The 20,352-nt window shown below is 42.1% G+C and overlaps 1 protein-coding gene and 2 pseudogenes across 5 annotated transcripts in view; 1 reads left to right on the top strand and 2 right to left on the bottom strand.

Moving 5' to 3' along the window:
• The window catches only part of ASIP (agouti signaling protein), a 100,997-nt gene that overhangs the window by 63,558 nt on the left and 17,087 nt on the right, over positions 1-20,352 (bottom strand). Inside the window, exons 3-4 of one of the 5 annotated variants that reach the window (XM_070421511.1) lie at positions 16,393-16,487; positions 4,852-4,980 (exon numbers count right to left, since the gene is read on the bottom strand). The exons of 3 other annotated variants lie outside the window; for them this stretch is intronic. In XM_070421511.1, coding sequence (XP_070277612.1) covers positions 4,852-4,853 — 2 coding nt within the window. In that variant the 5' untranslated portion in view covers positions 4,854-4,980; positions 16,393-16,487. Of the gene's footprint in view, positions 1-4,851; positions 5,061-16,392; positions 16,488-20,352 lie in introns of those variants that run through there. One more of the 5 variants, XM_070421512.1, reaches the window with a different exon arrangement.
• On the bottom strand, positions 17,199-19,010 carry LOC139014545 (tubulin alpha-1C chain-like; annotated as a pseudogene).
• Positions 19,221-19,338, top strand: LOC139014825 (U4 spliceosomal RNA; annotated as a pseudogene).

Here is a 20,352-nt window from a genome sequence, read left to right as displayed (position 1 = left end):
CCCCCAGTGTCTTATGTCCATTGGTTATGCTTATATGCATGCATACAAGTCCTTTGGTTGATCGAGCTTCAGTTTCTTTATAAGTAATGTGGGTAAGTAATATCCTCAATGGAGATACTGGAGAATGAATTGAGATAATCTACACTAATAAAAGAGAAATATGTAAATTGGTCATCACTCCGCTACACCCACCAGCCAATCAGGATGAGTATGCAAATTAACCCAACAAAGATGGCGGGTTAATTTGCATACGCAGGCGCAGAGTGAAGTCTGAAGGCTCTGGCCTAAGTGAAGACTGAAGACAACTGAAGAGGCTTGGCTTCTCTGCTGCGGCCGGACCAAAGGCCTGGGTCCTGGGTCCCGGAGGGAAACCAGTGCCGGCAGCCAGGGGAAGGAAGGCCTATTGCGTGAATCTTTGTGCAACAGGCCTCTAGTGGTATATAAAGTGCTTGGTGGGACCCCATGCACATGAAGTGCATGTGAATCTGGGGGAGCACATTGTGCCAAAGGAGGGTTCTGCTTTGAGAGAGGAAGACTTCACAATTATAATGAGAGCCCAAGGAAGGGGTTCTATTATTGTCAAGTTTCCCTGTTTTACTGTAACTTTTTGTAGGATGCTCGTTCTTAAGGTGGAATGGTGGAAAAAGCAATTAACTGGAAGTGAGGTCATTAATATCCTAGTCCTGATTCTGGTAACAACAGAGCTAGGTAAGTTCGGGAAAGTCATGTAATTGCTTTTCTCACCTATATGATAATGATTCTCATACTTTACCTTTCAAAGCATAGTATTATTATAAAGCTTAAATAAGATGGAGCTTATACAAAAACATATGAGACATATAAAAATATAACTTATTTTAGTCAAAAACTTCAAAAACAATCTGGCCAATCTAGCAGAGTCTAATACACTCTGACAAGCTTGTCTGAAATATGATTTAACCCTGTTTCTGTGGCTGACAGAGATGAAGCATAAGTGGCAAGTCCCCCACTGAACTTACCCAAATAGCCAATCCCTTGGATTCTGTGAGTAGTTCTTGAAGGACAATGAGAAATAACATCAGGAGATGAGCAAAGGTTTGGCTCCAGCTTTTCTAAATCTCCTGAGAGGGCATGGTTGAAGCTTCTAGAACCAGGGCTCTATCTTTGATGGCTGTGAGGAACTTGTTTGGAGCCAAGGGCTTCAGGAGCTTGTTCCATGCTCTGACCTTAGTATATAGTGGAGCAAGTTAGCAGTTCTGGGAAGCAGGGAGGGTGGTCATACAACTTTGGGAAGCTTAACATAAAGTCCCACCCTCAAATCACTGATCAGCCACAACCTTTTAAACATTCACTTGCAACAACAGCCTAGAACAGGGATGGGCAAACTTTTTGACTCGAGGGCCACAATGGGTTCTTAAACTGGACCGGAGGGCCGGAACAAAAGCATGGATGGAGTGTTTGTGTGAACTAATATAAATTCAAAGTAAACATCATTACATAAAAGGGTACGGTCTTTTTTTTTTTTTTTTTTTAGTTTTATTCATTTCAAACGGGCCGCATCCGGCCCGTGGGCCGTAGTTTGCCCACGGCTGGCCTAGAAGGATAGTCATCCTCTTTATTAGACCTGTTGTTTTCCTTCCCAGGCAAGAAAATAAGTATAGAAGAACGTTAGGAAAACCTACATTTGTCTTATTTTTTTGCTTTTGGCTTTTTTCTCTAATGACTCAGAATATTGCAGGATATTGTACCTGCCCTGAGTGTACAGTTCAAGGGAGAGGTTTATGGAGCAGGCTCTCAACTCTGAGGCATGGAGGCTCTCCCCACTTCTCATAGCAAAGGGCTGCCTGGAATCTCTCTCCCATTTATGGGTTTGCCTGGGCTGTAAAGCTAAGGCATCTGCTCCAAACTCTTCTGCATGGACATGGGGACATTTGGACATAGATCTGTCCCCCCAAATGCTGCCTTTTACATGGAGCCACTGAAGTGGTGGATTGGGGTTGGAGGGCAGGGAGGCAGTAGTAGACGGTGAGAAAAGGAATCCACCTTTTCTCAGGGGGCTATCCCAGTGGCAGGCATGCAGCATCTCCTCCTCAACTTGTCCATAAACAATACCTACTCACGTATTGGTAAGGATAGGAACCCACTGGAACTAACACAAGCCCCGGCATTTGAAGTCCCCAAGCAGATCCAAGTCTAGGCTTGCCACACTGGGTACATGTAAAAGGGGTCATCAGTATGCATTTCTTTTTAATGCTTGTGGCGATTCTACCTCAGAAGCAACTTGGAAAAAATAAAAACTTCTTCTTAGAGAACCTGCATCTATTTAGATCCAGAGTAAACAAGCATATAAAGGGCGGCTTGCTCAGTATTTCTAAGATGTGGGGTTTGTCAGTTCCTTAGAGCAGTGGTCGGCAAACTCATTAGTCAACAGAGCCAAATATCAACAGTACAACGAATGAAATTTCTTTTGAGAGCCAAATTTTTTAAACTTAAACTATATAGGTACGTACATTGTTATTAACTTAATTAGGGTACTCCTAAGCTGGCCTTTGCTAAAAACGTCCTCAATCTGATTGAGGTACGTTTGCTGAGGTCGACCCCTTCCAACTCTCCCATCCACACTCGTCTTGTATACTTGTTTCATCCACCTCCTTTCTGAAAACTGACTTCTGCGCGTGGGCCACGAAATTTCAATTGCACTGTACATGACCGCCTGCACGTGGTATTTTGTGGAAGAGCCACACTCAAGGGGCCAAAGAGTCGCATGTGGCTCTCGAGCCGCGGTTTGCCGACCATTGCCTTAGAGAAAAGAGTAAATAGGAACAGTTTTCATTTGGGGGGCATCTGGTCAGGAGGCCCTTAAAGGGACCCTGATATCTCAGGGAGTAGGTAATCTCCTTCTTCCAGGCTTTATTGTTTGAACTTCACCAGTCTGAGCCAGAGGGCAGTCCAAGTGGGCCAGCAGTCTAAGGACAGACGACCCTTTAGGCAGGAGGGCTGTTCTGTGAATATAGGGCTGCCATGATTGGGGAAGCACAACCCCCATAATCTAAAAAGCTTGTCCCCTAGTTGGCCTTCCTTCCTCTAACTTTTCAGGCCCTGTGATCTTTACTACAAAGCAAACCATATGATTTTGATTCTGGCTCCTGGCTTACTGAGAGCTTTTCATGTCTTCAATGGCAGGAAGTCCTCCAGCCTCTTTTTTTTCATTTAAACATATTTTTATTGATTTCAGAGAGGAAGGGATAGGGAGAGAGAGATAGAAAGATCAATGATGAGAATCATTGATCGGCTGTCTCTTGCACGCCCCCTACTGGGGATCGAGCCTGCGACCCAGGCATGTGCCCTTGAATGGAAGTAAATCTGGGACCAGGTTTACTTCCCAGGATGAAGCTCTATCCACTGAGCCAACCAGCTAGGACGTTTTTTTCTTCCCTCCAGCCTCTTTAAGCAGCTGTTCTGGCATCTAAGAAAGGAAGCCAGCTTTTCTGAACTCTCACCAGCTGGACATTGTAGCCCCATGGAGAGCAATGCTCAGTGGAAAGCAACACTCAGTAGAAGAAGGGTAATAAGAATGACTGTAAGGTGGGAAGACACTCCTGGGATTTATAGAGGCGGACTCCAGGTTGACACCTGTCCAAATAATTGGCTTTCCCTTCCACTCTATCCCTGGATTTCCATCTGTGTCTCCCTGTGAGAGGACCCTTCCCTAGAGATGGGAGACCAGGAGCTAGTCCAGTGATGGCGAACCTTTTGAGCTGGGCGTGTCAGAATTTTGAAAAACCCTAACTTAACTCTGGTGCCGTGTCACATATAGAAATTTTTTGATATTTGCAACCATAGTAAAACAAAGACTTATATTTTTGATATTTATTTTATATATTTAAATGCCATTTAACAAAGAAAAACCAACCAAAAAAATGAGTTCGTGTGTCAGAGGTTCGCCATCACTGATCTAGTCCTTCTGAAAAAGATGGAGGAAGGAAGTATTGTCTGACATAAGGGACTACACAAAGCTTCTAATCCCAGAGATTGGTGTTTCAGTCACCAAGATGACTGTAGCCAGGTAAACTTCAGTGAGATTCACTGGAAGAAAATTCTGCGATTTGAGTGGTAGGCAAGGTGAAGGCTAGAGGAAGTCAGTCACTTTTCAGAAGGAATCAATGCTACTTTTCTAGGAAAGGGGAGAAGAGATGGCGATAGACTAAGAAAAATCTTGATCATTTTATTTACTTATATAAAGCTTTATAAAATTTAGTCATTTGTTTTTGTTTCTGGGCCTGTGCATGTGCTGACTTTTCCACTTGAATCTTTTTTTTTTTTTAGCAGATCCCCATATGGCCATCTCTTTCTCATTCTCCAGATTTCAAATGTCTCCTCCTTAGAAAGGCTTTCCTGACAAACTCTTTTATGTGATTCCCACCTCACTCCCTATCATATCACTTTATTCTCTTCTGAGAATTTATTATTACTTGAAATTATTTTGTTTGCTTACTTGTTTTGGTCTAATTATCCAACCATAATGTAATTTCCATAAAAATATCCCATCTATCTTGTTCACTGTTATACCCTCTATGCCTAAAATAGTGCCAGTAGAACACTGAGGGTTCAATAAATAAATGCTGAGTGAGGGGATATATGAGTGGAGTGTTAGGGTTGGGAAAACTAGCCAAAGAAAGCTAGGTAAAATTGGAATGGGATGCATAAGGCCAGAAAGAAAAGAAATAATCAGGAGAGGAAATTGAGACCAGTAACCAAAATCTTCTGTGAAGTGGAAATAAGTGAAAATTAAAAAAAAAAAAGAAACCAACGCATTTTGTTTGATACCTTCCAGCTTTCATCATATTCAACAAACCTTTGTTAAGTACTTACATGTGCCCAGCATTATGTTAAGAGCTGCAGACACAGCTGAATAGTCAGAGGTTGAAGAGGATGGGGAGAGGAAGTAAAGTTACGAGTTGCTCTCTCCTGAGTTCTCAAGCCATTCAGTGAGTTCACCATCTAATTAGGAGACATAAAAAACAGCTAGGTAACAAGGGGGCAAGGACTATGAGTGTTGGTAAATTTCAATAAGAGGAACACGACAGGGGAAACTACAGAGGAGATGACATTTAATTTTGGCCTTGAAGATAAGTAAAGAGTTCATCAGGTGGAGAGGGAGAGTATTCCAGGCAAGGAAATAGCATGAGCTAAGGCATAGAGCAAGCATGTCAAACTCGCAGCCTGCAGGCTACATGCGGCCCATAATGAAAAATTTTTAGCCCAGCCAATATAACAGTATGTAAGAAACGTTTTAATAAAAATTTAGTAACTTAATTTTTAAAATATCCTGTTATACATAATTATTAATGACTGATTACTACAACTAATGACTGATTACTATACTTGTGTTGCATTCATTTCCCTTACGCACCTTACAAGCACCATTTTTTTTTCTTTTTTTAATTAAATCTTTATTGTTCAGATTATTACAGTTGTTCCTCTTTCCCCCCACCCCCATAGCTCCCCTCAACCCGGTTCCCACCCCACCCTCTGCCCTTACCCCCACCCCCACTGTCCTCATCCATAGGTGTACGATTTTTGTCCAGTCTCTTCCCACAGCCCCCACACCCCTTTCCCACCCAAGAATAGTCAGTCCATTCACTTTCTATGCCCCTGATTCTATTATATTCACTGGTTTATTTTGTTCATCAGATTATTTATTCACTTGATTTTTAGATCACTTGTTGATAGATGTATATTTGTTGTTCATAATTTGTATCTTCACCTATTTCTTCTTCTTTCTCTTCTTAAAGGATACCTTTCAGCATTTCATATAATACTGGTTTGGTGGTGATGAACTCCTTTAGCTTTTTCTTATCTGTGAAGCTCTTTATCTGACCTTCAATTCTAAATGATAGCTTTGCTGGGTAAAGTAATCTTGGTTGCAGGTTCTTGCTATTCATCACTTTAAATATTTCTTGCCACTCCCTTCTGGCCTGCAAAGTTTCTGTTGAGAAATCAGCTGACAGTCTTATGGGTACTCCCTTGTAGGTAACTGAGTTTCTTTCTCTTGCTGCTTTTAAGATTCTCTCTTTGTCTTTTGCTCTTGGCATTTTAATTATGATGTGTCTTGGTGTGGTCCTCTTTGGATTCCTTTTGTTTGGGGTTCTCTGCGCTCCCTGGACTTGTAAGTCTATTTCTTTCACCAGGTGGGGGAAGTTTTCTGTCATTATTTCTTCAAATAGGTTTTCAATATCTTGCTCTCTCTCTTCTTCTGGCACCCCCATAATTCAGATGTTGGTTCGCTTGAAGTTGTCCCAGAGGCTCCTTACACTATCTTCATATTTTTAGATTCTTTTTTCTTTTTGTTTTTCCGGTTGGGTGTTTTTTGCTACTTCGTATTTCAAATCTTTGACTTGATTTTTGCGATCCTCTAGCCTGCTGTTGGAACTCTGTATAATATTCTTTATTTCAGTCAGTGTATGCTTAATTTCTGGTTGGTCCTTTTTCATATCCTCGAGGGTCTCACTAGATTTCTTGAGGGTCTCACTAAATTTATCGGCGGTTTCTAGAAAATTCTTGAAAAACCTTAAAAGTGTGGTTTTGAACTCTATATCCTGTAGTTTGCTTTCCTCCATTTCTGTCATTTGTGTCTGTTTCTCTCCAAATCCAGAGCAAACTAATATGGAGGAAGCTTTCCCTTTATACCCTTTTTGGTTTCTTTGTCCCCCAAATATGCATCATACTTCCGGACCTTTCGTGGGCTTTGCAAAAAGCTCCATGTGCTAGGATGGGAGCAGTGAGACCACATCTCAAGGCCTGGCTTGGCGCCAGCACTGATAACTCCATCTGGGGGTTGTGTATTGTTCATGGTTTATGGACTCTCTAAAATGGGGGTAGCACTTAGGTAAACAGGTCTTGCAGGACCAGATAATTAAAGGGGCAGTGACTAGACTACAGGCTAACAAGAATGTACATTACGTTACTGGCACAGATTTAGATTGCTAGCCCCCCGAAAATGTCTCATTTTCCCTATCACTTGGACCCTTCAGTCCACAAGCCGACGCTCTATCCACTAAGCCAGTGGTTCTCAACCTTCTGGCCCTTTAAATACAGTTCCTCATGTTGTGATCCAACCATAAAATTATTTTCATTGCTACTTCATAACTGTAATGTTGCTACTGTTATGAATCGTAATGTAAATATCTGATATGCAGGATGGTCTTAGGCAACCCCTGTGAAAGGGTCGTTCGACCGCCAAAGGGGTCTCGACCCACAGGTTGAGCACCGCTGCAGGCTAAAATAATTATATTTTAATGAAATACTAAAAAATAAAAATCTATGCAAATGAAATCAATGATCAAGGGAGCTCTCTTCTATTATTCCATCATCCAGCTTATTATTCAAAGGTCATATGTGGTCTTGGGGTAATTCTCTTATGGGTTCTTCAAACTTCTCCCAGAAATCAGGAAATGGGAAGCCGAAATAAGCCAGCGCTAGGGAACTGAAATCTGGAGGTACCAGCTCCACCCATGCCAGTTAATCTAGGATCTACACTGAAGATGGGGGAGCCTACATTTGCTGTTTACTTAAAGCACTCCCTAGTCTGAGGTTGGAAATTATAATTTGGATCTCTACCATAATTTGGCCTATTAACTCTTCCTGGAGAGGCTTCACACCCTGGGAACAACATTTGAAATAAGCTTTGCTTCAGTGTTTGATGGGCTAACCTGTTTGAGGAATTAACTCTTATTTTCTGTGATATCAGACACTTCTGTTCTTTGTGAAAGAATGAAGCATTCATTCTTCACACTCCCTCTCCCAAAAGAGTTACCAGGGCCTTTTGTTCTGGAGATCAGGCCTTCTTTCACTTCAGACAAAATAAAAAATAAAAGAAATCAACAGGCTTTTGTTTGAAAGCAGCCCAAGGTCTCAAAGGTGATAAAGTTGTGCTGAGAGAAAAAAAGGGCTCTTAGGATTAGAGGAGGGCTGAAAGAGAATTTCCTGAGCCTGGCTCTGAAGGGGATGGTGCTCAAGTCTCCTATTCCCCTACAGATCCCTAGAACAGTAGGACCTTGAATGCAGATGACTGTGTGCTCAGGGAGGTGAGCAAAGGCACTGCTATTTGAAAGCCTCAGCAGAGGTCTCCAGGACCCCACGAGGCCTACAGAACGAGACCTAGAATAGACCATTGTCACTGGAAAAGAGCACCAAGGAGGGGCAAGCACTGACTGAAAGACATCTCCCAAAAAGGACCAAGATTGGACCAAGGTGGATGAGAGCCAAGGATATCTAGAAAACTCAAGAAATGTGACTTTTAGAGGATGTGAATTTAATGATACAAAGCTATAGCTGTTAACAGTGTTTAATACTAGCCCTCACACTTTTCCTTTAAAGTATGTAGGTTTTTTGGCTCAAAGAAATCTCCAACTTGATTTATTTAATTTAACCCTGCTTCTCAGAAGTGAGAGGCTGGAAATGTTCCAGGATATATGTATATGGGCATGCAAGCTGTTCCGAGTGTGCTTCACACCTGAGCACCATCTAGTCCAGCCTCGGGCCGGATCTGGCCCGTTTGAAATGAATAAAACTAAAAAAAAAAAAAGACCGTACCCTTTTATGTAATGATGTTTACTTTGAATTTATATTAGTTCACACAAACACTCCATCCATGCTTTTGTTCCGGCCCTCCGGTCCAGTTTAAGAACCCATTGTGGCCCTCGAGTCAAAAAGTTTGCCCACCCCTGATCTAGTTCCTCCTTTGCCAAGTCATGGAGCCTGATTCAAAGGTAGAGTTGGCCAAGGGACATGCCCCGGAAGTAGGAGGAAAGGGACCTGGACACAGTGACACACCAGACTGGGATTGCTGAGTACTGAAACTCCTCAAACCTTGTTGTGAAACTCATCTGCCCTCAGGTTGCCACACCAGGGCTCTGCCCCATACCTTGGGGAGAAGACTATTTGAAATGTTCGTGTTTCTTCCAGCTGGAGCTCTTTTTTTTTTTTTTTTTTTTTTTTTTTAAAGAGGTGCACCCTACAGGGGATTGAGCGCCAGAACTTGGGCATGTGCCCTGACCCAGAATCAAACTGTGACTTCCTGGTTCATAGGTTGATGCTCAACCATTGAGCCACACCAGCTGGGTAGCTGGAGCTTTTTGAAGAAGACCCAGTAGCAGGAAAGAAGGAGAGAACCTATGACCTATAGTTGCTAAACTGGGCACTGGAATGTTTAAGGGAATATCTTTTTGAAATATCACTATGTACTTTTGGCATAAATTTAAAATATATTCAGAAAAATCTATTCAGTTTACTAGCTAAAATGCTCAGGGATTTAGGGCAACAGAATGCTAAGTAACTGAGGTTTAGCTAAAGTGATTTTTTGTTTTTACCATTGAAGAAATATTTTAAAAGCTAAGACTACTTTTCTAACATTCAATTATTGGGGGCTTAGTTTATGCCATGCATTATTCTAGAAACAGAGGCTGCAAAGACACTGTCTCTGCCTGCTAAGGGTTAATATAATAGTCCAGGAGAAGAGATGCATAAGTATAATGTAATTATAAGAAATTATAAATGATAATAATAAATTAGGTCAGTACTTGATGGAGATATACATAAGATATGCAAGCACCTAATGAACCTAATGAACCAGGGGATGGGGCTACTCAGAGAAGGCTTCCTAAAGAAGTGATATCTGAGTTAAATCTTAAATGATAAATAGGATTACCTATGTGGAGGCAGGGCATTGACAACAGAAGGAGACCACATTTCAGACAGAAAGGCCAGCAACAGCAAAGACAGAGGGCAGGGTTAGGAGAGACCTGAAGGATCAGAAGAAGCAGACAGGGAGGGCCTTACACATATCAGCTTAAGGAGCCTGGATCATATCCTTAGTCACTGAAGAGTTTTTAGCAGGGGAGACATATGGTCAGATTTAATTTTATAAACATCATGCGAGCAGATGTGTGAGGGTAGATCGATGTGATTGATACATCTGGAGACAAGGAGACCAAAGAAAAGAATCTAGGTTAAGGCAGAATAATACATGGGAAATGAGCACCTGAATTAGTGAGTTTGGGGAAAAAGCAACAGGTCTAAGGGCCTTGGGTGAAAGAAGATGAGGGCAAAGGAAACATCAAGGAAGACTCCCAGGATCAAGCTCAGGGGGCTGTGTGGCTGATGGTATCACCCATTAGATGCTGAATTCCAAAAAAAGAGCTGGGCTTAGTGAGGAAGGGGGTACATTTTCTTTACTCTAATGTATCTGTGGATACACGGAAATGGATATATCTAGGAATCTGTTAGAAATAAAAACTACAGTTCTGGGGAGGTAGCTATTCAGGTTTTCATGTTATTGGCATATAGATAATAATTAAAACCAGGGGAACAGAAGAGATCACCCAGGGAGAATGGGAACAGAGAAAAGGGCAGAGATCCAAGGACTTAACTCTGGAATAGGTCAGGAAAGCTCTGGTAGTACCATCATCTTGCACATTTTTCTGGGGCCTTGGAGTTTATCAACTACTTCCATACCTATTACCTTAATTCTCATCTGAGGTGTTCTGTAAACTAACTGGTAAAGTCAGGTGTGACTGCGATCATGACAAGAATGCCTTGGTCCATTGCATAGGCAGGAGGTGGGAGTCAGCATTCTCTCCCTACATCATGTCACAGAGGATATTCCCAGCTGTTGACTCAAAGCCCCAGGTTAACACAATAGCAGATTCCTAAAAGGACTTGAAACTCTCGCCTAGACCCCTGGTTCAGAGCACAGCTGGCCTGTGACCCTGGGCTCACAGGGATAGTGCAGAGCTGATAGGACCTCTACAAGGGGCTCATTTCCAGAAGCAGGTGCACCCTGCCTGCCTCTGCATTGTCCTGAAGGCAGCACCAGCCTCAGCTGAGGCAGGGCTATAGGCTGGGAGGAAAGGAATCCTTTCCAGAGACAGAAGTAAGGCAGCAAGAGCACTTGCTCCTTCCGGCATGCCTGAAGTCAGCAGGAGGCATTAAGGCTGGCCTGGCCCTACAAGGAGGTCTGTGAGCTATGTGGCAAAAGGCAGGGCAGAGATGAATGCAATCAGGTGACTCCTTACTCCTCCGGTAGAGCCCTTACTTCTTCCAAGTAGTCTCATCTACTCTGAACATATTTCCACAGTATCTCTCCATCTCACTGTGTTACATTATTGTACACTGTTCATGTGCTCCCTCGAATTCCTCAGATTTTCATTTGTGTATCTTTTCTAGGGTTTGCCTTATGCTCAGGGGGGAACAGATAGGAACCCGTGTGGCCAGAGGTTCCAGGCACTAGAGACCAATGGTGTAGTGGGAAAACCTTGGCTGGAATCTTGGTTTTGATCCTTATTAGTTGAGTGACCAAGAAACAGTTTTGTTTAACCTCCCTGTGCCTCAGTTTCATCATCTGATAAATGCTTCACAGGGCTGTTGCGAGGATTAGAGAATATCAAAAAGCCCAAATAAATGGCAGCACTCAATATTAGCACTGTGAAAATTTCTATTACTACAAATATCTTACCTTGCTTGTCTTTTTATAAAAATTTCTACCATTAAAATGATTTATTTAGGCTAAAGACCTGAAAGCCCAATTATAATGGGAGATGAACCCATTATCAGTCATTATCACAATCTGATCTTGAATTGGTTTAGGTCCAGCAAAGGGCAGGAATAGATCACAAACAGTAACTTTGGTTGGACTGGAGTTGAGGAAAAGAAATGTTTCCCAAACTTTAGTCATGTAGATAACAGTGTCAGGATCTCAACCATATCCCCATCAGCAGATGAATGGATTAGAAAACTGTGGTACATCTACACAATGTAATACTACGCTGTTGTAAAAAAGAAGGAATTCTTACCATTTTCAACAGCATGGATGGAACTGGAGAGCATTATGCTAAGGGAAACAAGCCAGTCAATGAAAGAAAAATACCACATGATCTCACTCATTTATGGATAATTAAAACCACTATAAACTGATGAACAAAAATAGATACAGAGGCAGAGCAACATCGAACAGACTGTCAAACTACAGGGGGAAGGCCGGGGAGGGTTGGGGCGGGGGAGGTGGGTAAGAGATCAACCGAAGGACTTGTATGCATGCATATAAGCATAACCAATGGACACAAGACACTGGGGGACAGGGGAGGCTAGGGGAAGGTCAAGGGGAGAAAAAAAAGGAGACATATATAATACTCTTTGTAATACTTTAAGCAATAAAACAATTAAAAAAAGAAAAAGAAAAAAAAAGTTACTAGGCCTGTGGGCAGGGATGAAACTGACAAACCTTATATACTAGTACTTCAGGGTACTTTGCCCTTGTCCAGGGCAGGAAAATGACTTTTTCTCTGAGAAGGGAGTTTAGAGACTAAAAATAAACTCCACTCTGAAAGGGTATAAACCAGCTATGGAAAAGATTTCCGAAGTCTTTTGGCCAATGAATCATTCTCCCCAGCCTAGTTAGTGCTGAGGCTCTGTACCTAAATTCTAACAAAGAAACAGCTTTTGATGGTGACTAGGATTATCCATTTATGACATTCCACCCCATCTGTTTTTTTTTTTTTATATATTTTATTGATTTTTTACAGAGAGGAAGGGAGAGAGATAGAGAGTTAGAAACATCGATGAGTGAGAAACATCGATCAGCTGCCTCCTGCACATCTCCCACTGGGGATGTGCCCGCAACCCAGGTACATGCCCTTGACCGGAATCGAACCTGGGACCCTTCAGTCTGCAGGCCGACGTTCAATCCACTGAGCTAAACCGGTTTTGGCTCCACCCCATCTGTTGATCACTGATGGCAACTTTTAATGACCAATTGGTTCCCCTTTGTGCTTCTTCATCAATCAGCACATTCCCAAAGACTAATGATTTTGATTTTCAAGCCAACTTAAACATATTCAGGCCCTGGCTGAGTAGCTCAGTTGGTAAGAGCATCATCCTGACACACCAAGGTTGTGGGTTTGATCCCCGGTCAGGGCACAGTGAATGCATAAATAAGTCGAACAACAGAACAACAAATCTCTCCCTTCCCTTCCCTCCCCTTCCCTCCCCTCCCCTCCCCTCCCCTTCCCTTCCCTTTCCTTCTCTCTCTCTCTCTCTCCCTTCCTCCCTCCCTCCCAGTCAATTAAAAAAGACTGGAGCTATTAGAGCACAACTGTGACATTTAAAAAACACACCACCAGGGGGCAGGGGCGGGCTAGAAGGGGTCAATGGGGGAAAAAGGGGGACATATGTAATACTTTCAACAATAAAGATTTTAAAAAAACCAAACCCACAACACCATAATCAAAAACCCTACTGCTGCCAAGTGTCATCCCAAATCCCAAAGGTAAATATACATGATTTTGGGAGTGCCTATTGTTTTAGAGAATTCCTATGAAGCTCCTTACAGAAAAATGACATTAGTAAATCATATCACCACCAGCCCACTTTCCTGTCAGTTTGGATGATGATATACTTACTAGAGGCCTGGTGCACGAAATTTGTGCACTGGGGGGGGGGGGGGGCGTGTACCTTCAGCCCAGTCTGTGCCCTCTCTCAGTCTGGTACCCCTGGCTCCTTACCACCCGCCTGCTTGCTGCTCCTTAGCAGAGGAAGGAGAGGCTCCCACCAACGCAGCTGAGCTCGCCAGCCGTGAGCCCGGCTTCTGGCTGAGCGGCACTCCCCCTGTGGGAGCACACTGACTACCAGGGGGCAGCTCCTATGTTGAGCATCTGCCCCCTGGTGATCAGTGCGCATCATAGCGACCAGTCATTCTGGTCGTTCCACTGGAAAGGTGGCTTAGGCTTTTATTATATAGATATCAGCAGAGTAGAATTAAATTGTCAGATTCCTGAAGCAATTCTCCTGGACTTGCTTGTGGAAATAGTGCTGAGTGAGAAGCATCATTGAACTCAGGGTCCAGGCTTTGGTTTAGTGACTTTGGCAGTCTGAACCCCCACTGAATCCCCTACTGCTTTTTATGCACCTCGGGGCCACCTCTCTGACCATTCTGCCTGGTCTCCAAGATCTACTGTACTTTCCAGAAAAGGGGCCTCTATATTCTCCTGCTCCATGGCGTCCTCTGCCTCATGGATCTGCACCTCTCAGGGTGTTGCCAACTCAGCAGGAGATTCCCTTTGGTGTGAGTTCATTTGCTTTATGGCAATTGAGTTATTACATTTCTAATCTGGAAGCAGCCTGAAATTAAGGTGCAAAAAACTGAATTTAGGAAACCAAAGAAATTTGGTGCAATTAAATTTCAGGTGTTGTCTAGATCTTCCTGGGATTAAGCCTGCTGTGTAGGGGACTCCTGCCCAATTAGCCATGGAAGATGCCTATTGGAGCCAGGATCTAACAGATTGCTGAACTAAGACTTCATTCAATGCCATTCTCCAAGCTGAGTCAATACCACTTGCTAGCTATGTGACCTTGGACAAGTTATTTAACCTCTTTGGGTCTCTATTTCCTCATATGTAAAATGGGGGCAATGATATTCCACAGTGTTAATGAGAACTTTAGATGAGATATGATATGTGTAATACATGGTAGATGCTCAATGAATTTCAGTGCCCTAACCCTCCACATTCTAGATCAGTGGTTCTCAACCTTCCTAATGCCACGACCCTTTAATACAGTTCCTCATGTTGTGGTGACCCCCAACCATAAAATTATTTTCATTGCTACTTCATAACTGTAATTTTGCTACTGTTATGAATCGTAATGTAAATATCTGATATGCAGAATGTATTTTCATTGTTACAAATTGAACATAATTAAAGCATAGTGATCAATCACAAAAACAATATGTAATTATATATGTGTTTTCCGATGGTCTTAGGCAACCCCTGTGAAAGGGTCGTTCGACCCCCAGAGGGGTCACGACCCAAAGGTTGATAACCGCTGTTCTAGATGGAATCTATTCATCTGCTTCACCTCTTGCTTAGTAAACAGGATGAGGCTTGGGCAGGAATATCCCTCAAGGGCACCTCTAGGAAGGATGTGGGGTAAATATTCTAGGAAATCACAGGGATTGTTCTCCCTCTTTTTCAGATTCTAGGTTACAATGGTGAGACCAAGAAATCCTTTGAATACAGCTCCACTTAAGAGAATGCTTGCTAAAGATTTTTTTTTTTAAGAGAATGCTTGCAATGTTCATTTCTGAGAGAAACCTATTAGTAGGCATGACCAGGACTCCTCATTAATATCACCCAGCCCAGCCCAGCTGGCATGGCTCAGTGGTTGAGTGTCGACCTATGAACCAGGAGGTCACGGTTTGATTCCCCATCAGGGTACACGCCTGGTTGCAGCCTCGATCCCCAGTGTGGGGCATGCAGGAGGTAGTCGATCAATGATTATCTTTCATCGTTGATGTTTCTCTCTCTCCCTCTCCCTTCCTCTCTAAAATCAGTAAAAATATTTATTTATTTATTTATTTATTTAATACATTTTATTGATTTTTTACAGAGAAGAAGGGAGAGGGATAGAGAGTTAGAAACATCGATCAGCTGCCTCCTGCACGCCCCCCAGTGGGGATGTGCCCGCAACCAAGGTACATGCCCTTGACCGGAATCGCTCTATCCACTGAGCCAAACCGGTTCGGCAAAAAATATTTATTAAAAAAAGGAAAAAAAGACAGCCGTGTGCCCTGCATTGCCATAGGGCTAGGAACTTTGCTCACATCCCCTCTGCTATTGCTTAGGAGAATTTAAATTTCTCTGTCAATTGTTACCTCCTCTGTGTTTTATCCTTGATGCTTACAGATTATTTGCTACTATAATTCATTAATTAAAATTCTCCTTTCCCTTAAGGCTTAGTTTTGCTACTTCAGGCTCATTGGTTTGTTTGTTGGCCTGAGAGCTGAAATAAGAATGTCCCAAACTATGAGAGAGAGAAGAAGAGAGAGTGATTAAATCTGAGAATGGATTGGGAAGTTTAAACAAAGTGCTAATAGGGTTGTGTCCTCCACTAGATTTTAATTCCTGAAGGCAGGGACTGTGTCTTATTCATCTGTGTATCCCCACTGCCTAATGGGGTTCCATGGTGGCTGTTCAATTAATGCTTACTGATTAATAAATGAATCAAATATAAACAACACTGCAAAAAGTTATAGATGTGAAAGTGGTAGTATAGATAATACACACTAGAGAAACTCAGAGAAGAAATCATTGTAGGCCAGGGTGGTCAAGGAAGGTTCTATGCAAGGAATAGGAAGGTTCTATGGAAGAATTTGACTCGACAGAGTTGGGATGGAATATGGAATGAATATGGGATTCCAATCACTTAAACTCTGTGATCCAAAAAATTAAATTTAAAAAATGTGGACAGTAAACCTATATAATATGAAAAGACTAGATGAGATAGCTATATAATTAGCATAGAGCGTGACACACACAAAAGAATTTTCTTTTTTCTGTAAGTTATTTTCCTTTTACTGACCTGTATAGTTCTCATTGGATTTGAAAGCTGTCCTGACAGTATTCTGGAGTTCATGGTATCATTTCCTTCACCAACTAAGATGCTTTGATCCCTCTCTAAGGACAAATGAGATAAGTAAGCATGGTAAGTACTTTCTATCTTCTATCCTTGAGCACATATAACCATGTTAGACATGGGAGACCTTTACTAGGTAATGTTTCTGCAATCTTACTTTCCCACCTCACAAACCTTTATTATTGGAAGAGACCTTGAAGATGATTTAATATATAATTTTCATTTTACATATTAAAAAAAAGTTTAGCTCATAGCAATTAAGTGATTTACTCAGCTAGTTAGTGGCAAAACTGTGAACTATACTTGAAGTCTTTTGACTTCTTACCCAGTGCTCTTTCTCACATATCAGGCTATTTCACATTTCCATGAATATTGACAACCCAGCTTTTTTGTGGGATTCAGAGATATCCAATTGTGACATCTGGTTTATCAAATGGCCAAGAGGATCCAGTGATTGATATAAATATAAGATATTCCTGTTAATTCATGATTCCTGACTTCTGCAATATTGGTTAATCTAGGTGACTTCTTGGTCCAGAAATGATTGTATCTGCAGCAAAATGACATTTTGTTATTTCCCAAGATATCACTTTTCAAGTTTGAATACATTGTTAACGTCTGATTTATTAGAATTTTATTTATTTATTTCTAAATAAAAGCATCACTTTTATTGACAAGTTTGGGACACAAATGGACTTCACAGAACAACAGAAATAAGAAGAAATATGACAGTCATAAAACACCAGATTGTAACATTGCAGCAGACAGGTCAATACTCTTCACCCTCATCCTCTCCCTCAGCACTATCTGCTCCAACTTCCTCATAATCCTTCTCAAGGGCAGCCATGTCCTCGTGGGCCTCAGAAAATTCTCCTTCCTTCATGCCCTCACCCACATACCAGTGAACAAAAGCACATATCTGTTATGGCCAAAGGTGATCCTGAGTGTGTGTGTGTGGGGGGGGGGGGGGGGGTGGGTGAAAGGATTGAGAAAAGACAGACAAGAGAATGAAAGCTGGGTCTCGGTGGGACGCTGCTCCCAGATGAGGAGACAGCGCCAGCGACCGCGCCCACAAGCTGTGTCTTTATTTTATAGCAGATGCCACAAGGCAAAGTAGGGGCGTGATCAAGTTGTTTACAGCATTCTCGTGAGTTTCAACCCTACTCAACTACATGCACCTGAACTCTAGCACAAGGCACGTGGGGCCACGTGTTTGGACCACAGGTTCAAGCTTACAACCACAGCCGTTGGCTATAATTGTGCTGGGAGGGCCCTGCCCTCCAGCTGGGACTTGCACGTGGCAATGAGAGGACCCTGTCCTTTCGTTAGTCCGAGGCTTGAACCTGGCCAAAACACTGTAGCTGCGCCCCACACACATCATGTCAAACTTGTGGTCCAGGGAAGCTCAGGCCTCAGCAACAGTGTGGTGTTGCTCAGCATGCACACAGCTGGCTGTACTTTGGCCAGGTCTCCACCAGGTACCACAGTGGGAGGCTGGTAACAAATTATAACTTTTTAGCCAATGGGGCACCAGTCTGCACAGGATGGCATGTTCAGTGTGGATGGTGGCAATGGCAGCATTGACATCTTTAAGAACCACATCACCACAGCACAATTGACAAGCCATGTATTTACTGTGGCGAGGGTCACACTTCAGCATCTGGTTGGATGGCTCAAAACATACATTAGTGATCTCTGCTACAGCAAGCTGTTCATGGTAGGCTTTCTCAGCAGAGATGACAGGGGCATATGTGCCCAGAGGGAAGTAGATGCAGAGATAGGGCACCAATTGGTCTGTAATTCGATCAGATCAACATCCAGGGCTCCATCAAACCGGAGGGAAGCAGTGATGGAGGACACAGTCTGGGTAATAAGGCCGTTAAGGTTAGTGTAGGCTGGGCGCTCAATATCGAGGTTTCCATGACAGATATTGTAGATGGCCTCATTGTCAACCATGAAGGCACAATGAGTGCTCCAGGGTGATGTGAGTGGTGAGAATGGAGTTGTAGGGCTCAACTACAGCTGTGGAAACCTGGGGGTGGAGGTCTGGGTAAATGGAGAACTACAGCTTGGACCTGGCTATAATCGACGGAGAGACATTCCATCAGTAGGGAGGTGAGCCCAGAACGAGTTACCCCACCAAAGCTGTGGAAAACCAAGAAGCCCTGAAGACCTGTCCACTGGTCAGCCAGTTTCCGAATTTGGTCCAAGATGAGGTCAATCAACTCCTTGCCAATAGTGTAGTTCCCATGGGCATAGTTATTGGCAGAATCTTCTTTGCCTGTGATGAACTGCTCAGGATGGAAGAGTTGACGGTAGGTACCAGTGTGAACTTCATCAATGACTGTGGGTTCCAGGTCTACAAACACTGTTCTGGGCACATGCTTTCCAGTGTCTGTCTCACTGAAGAATGTGTTGAAGGCGTCATCTCTCCCACAATGATCTTTTCACACTGGCATCTGGCCATCAAGCTGGATGTTGTATTCCAGGCAACAGAATTCCCAGCAGGCATTGCTGATCTGGACACCAGCCTGGCTAACGTGGACAGACATACACTTATGCATAATTGAGACTTGCCTCCACGGGGCTAGAGGAGGCAAGAGGATGGTGACAAGGACCTCCCATGACAGGTTACCAAGGAGTCCAGGGGGGAAATCAACTATAATTTTAATTTTAAATTTCTATTAACTTTTTCTGAATTTAATTTCTATTATAAAATTAATTAACAGTTTAAAAACATGTTTTGTTTTTTAAAAAATAATTTTTCCCAGTGTGACTTTGTACAGTGGCAGTATCGTAGCCAATGAGGTATATCTAAGGCGCGATTATTGCTAATTGAAAGAATTTTTACACTGAGCCATACCGGTTACGGCTAGATCCCTTTTCTCAAAGTGTGATCCAAGGATCCCTTGGGGTCCCTAACTTTCAGTGGATATATGAGGTCAAAACTATTTTCAAAATAATACTAAGACATTATTTGCCTTTTTCACTCTGATTCTGTCACAGGTGGAATTTTCTAAATGCTGCATGACATGTCAAATGCAGAAGAAGACATGAGAATCCAGTTGTCTTTTATTAAGCCAGACATTAAAGAAATTCATAAATATGTAAAACAATGCCAATCTTTTCATTAATTTTCTGGGGTTTTCTGTTTGTTTTGTTTTGTTTTGTTTTACATCATGGTTTCTTCCAAGAGTTCGCAATTATTGATAAATCTGCTATATTTGTGTTAATGGGACAAATAAATTTGGTCTTTTTATAAAACTCTATGACCCTTATATTATTGGGAAAGAAAACTTCTAGTCATCAAACTAAGTATATTTACAAATTCTGCCTTCTAAATGGATCCTAAAATTCATATTCCAAGTTTTGCAAGATAGCCATGGTATGCAAAATGTAAAGTCATCATGCTGTTGTTTCTCTGTTTACACGAGCTATAAAAATACTTCCTGAAGACTGTCTTGATAGCCCTTGCTGGTGTGAATGCATCCCATAAATAAACAGGTACAGTTTATTCTTTTGCTGCAGGGTTTCTCAAGCTGGGGAATTTTAAAGGAAATAATGTGTAGTTTAAAAAAGATATTCAGCATACTGAAAGAGACACAGGTTTTAAAAACCTGAAAAAATGTGGTCATCCTGATTTTGGCCATTTTTCACAACTTTTGGTTTTTAAAGTATAGTTTTCATAACACTATGGTATTTATGTTGTCAGAGGCATATTATTGTTATTTTTAAATAAATAAATATTTAAACAGTTTCCCATTCTCAACTTCTAATATGGTAAATATTACTAGATAAAACTCACAGAAACAAAAGCTCTTTGGGATCTTCAAATTTTGCAGAATATACAGAGGTCCTGAGACTAAAAGTTTAAAAATTTAAAGAAGGCAGGAAGCAGGTCTTATA

Source organism: Myotis yumanensis, unplaced genomic scaffold, assembly GCF_028538775.1.
Source record: "Myotis yumanensis isolate MYYU_CA2020_CCGP unplaced genomic scaffold, mMyoYum1.0.hap1 SCAF_7, whole genome shotgun sequence".
NCBI classification, from domain to species: Eukaryota; Metazoa; Chordata; class Mammalia; order Chiroptera; family Vespertilionidae; genus Myotis; species Myotis yumanensis.
Note: the sequence above shows the minus strand (reverse complement) of the source record. Positions and strands in the feature narration are given on the sequence as shown.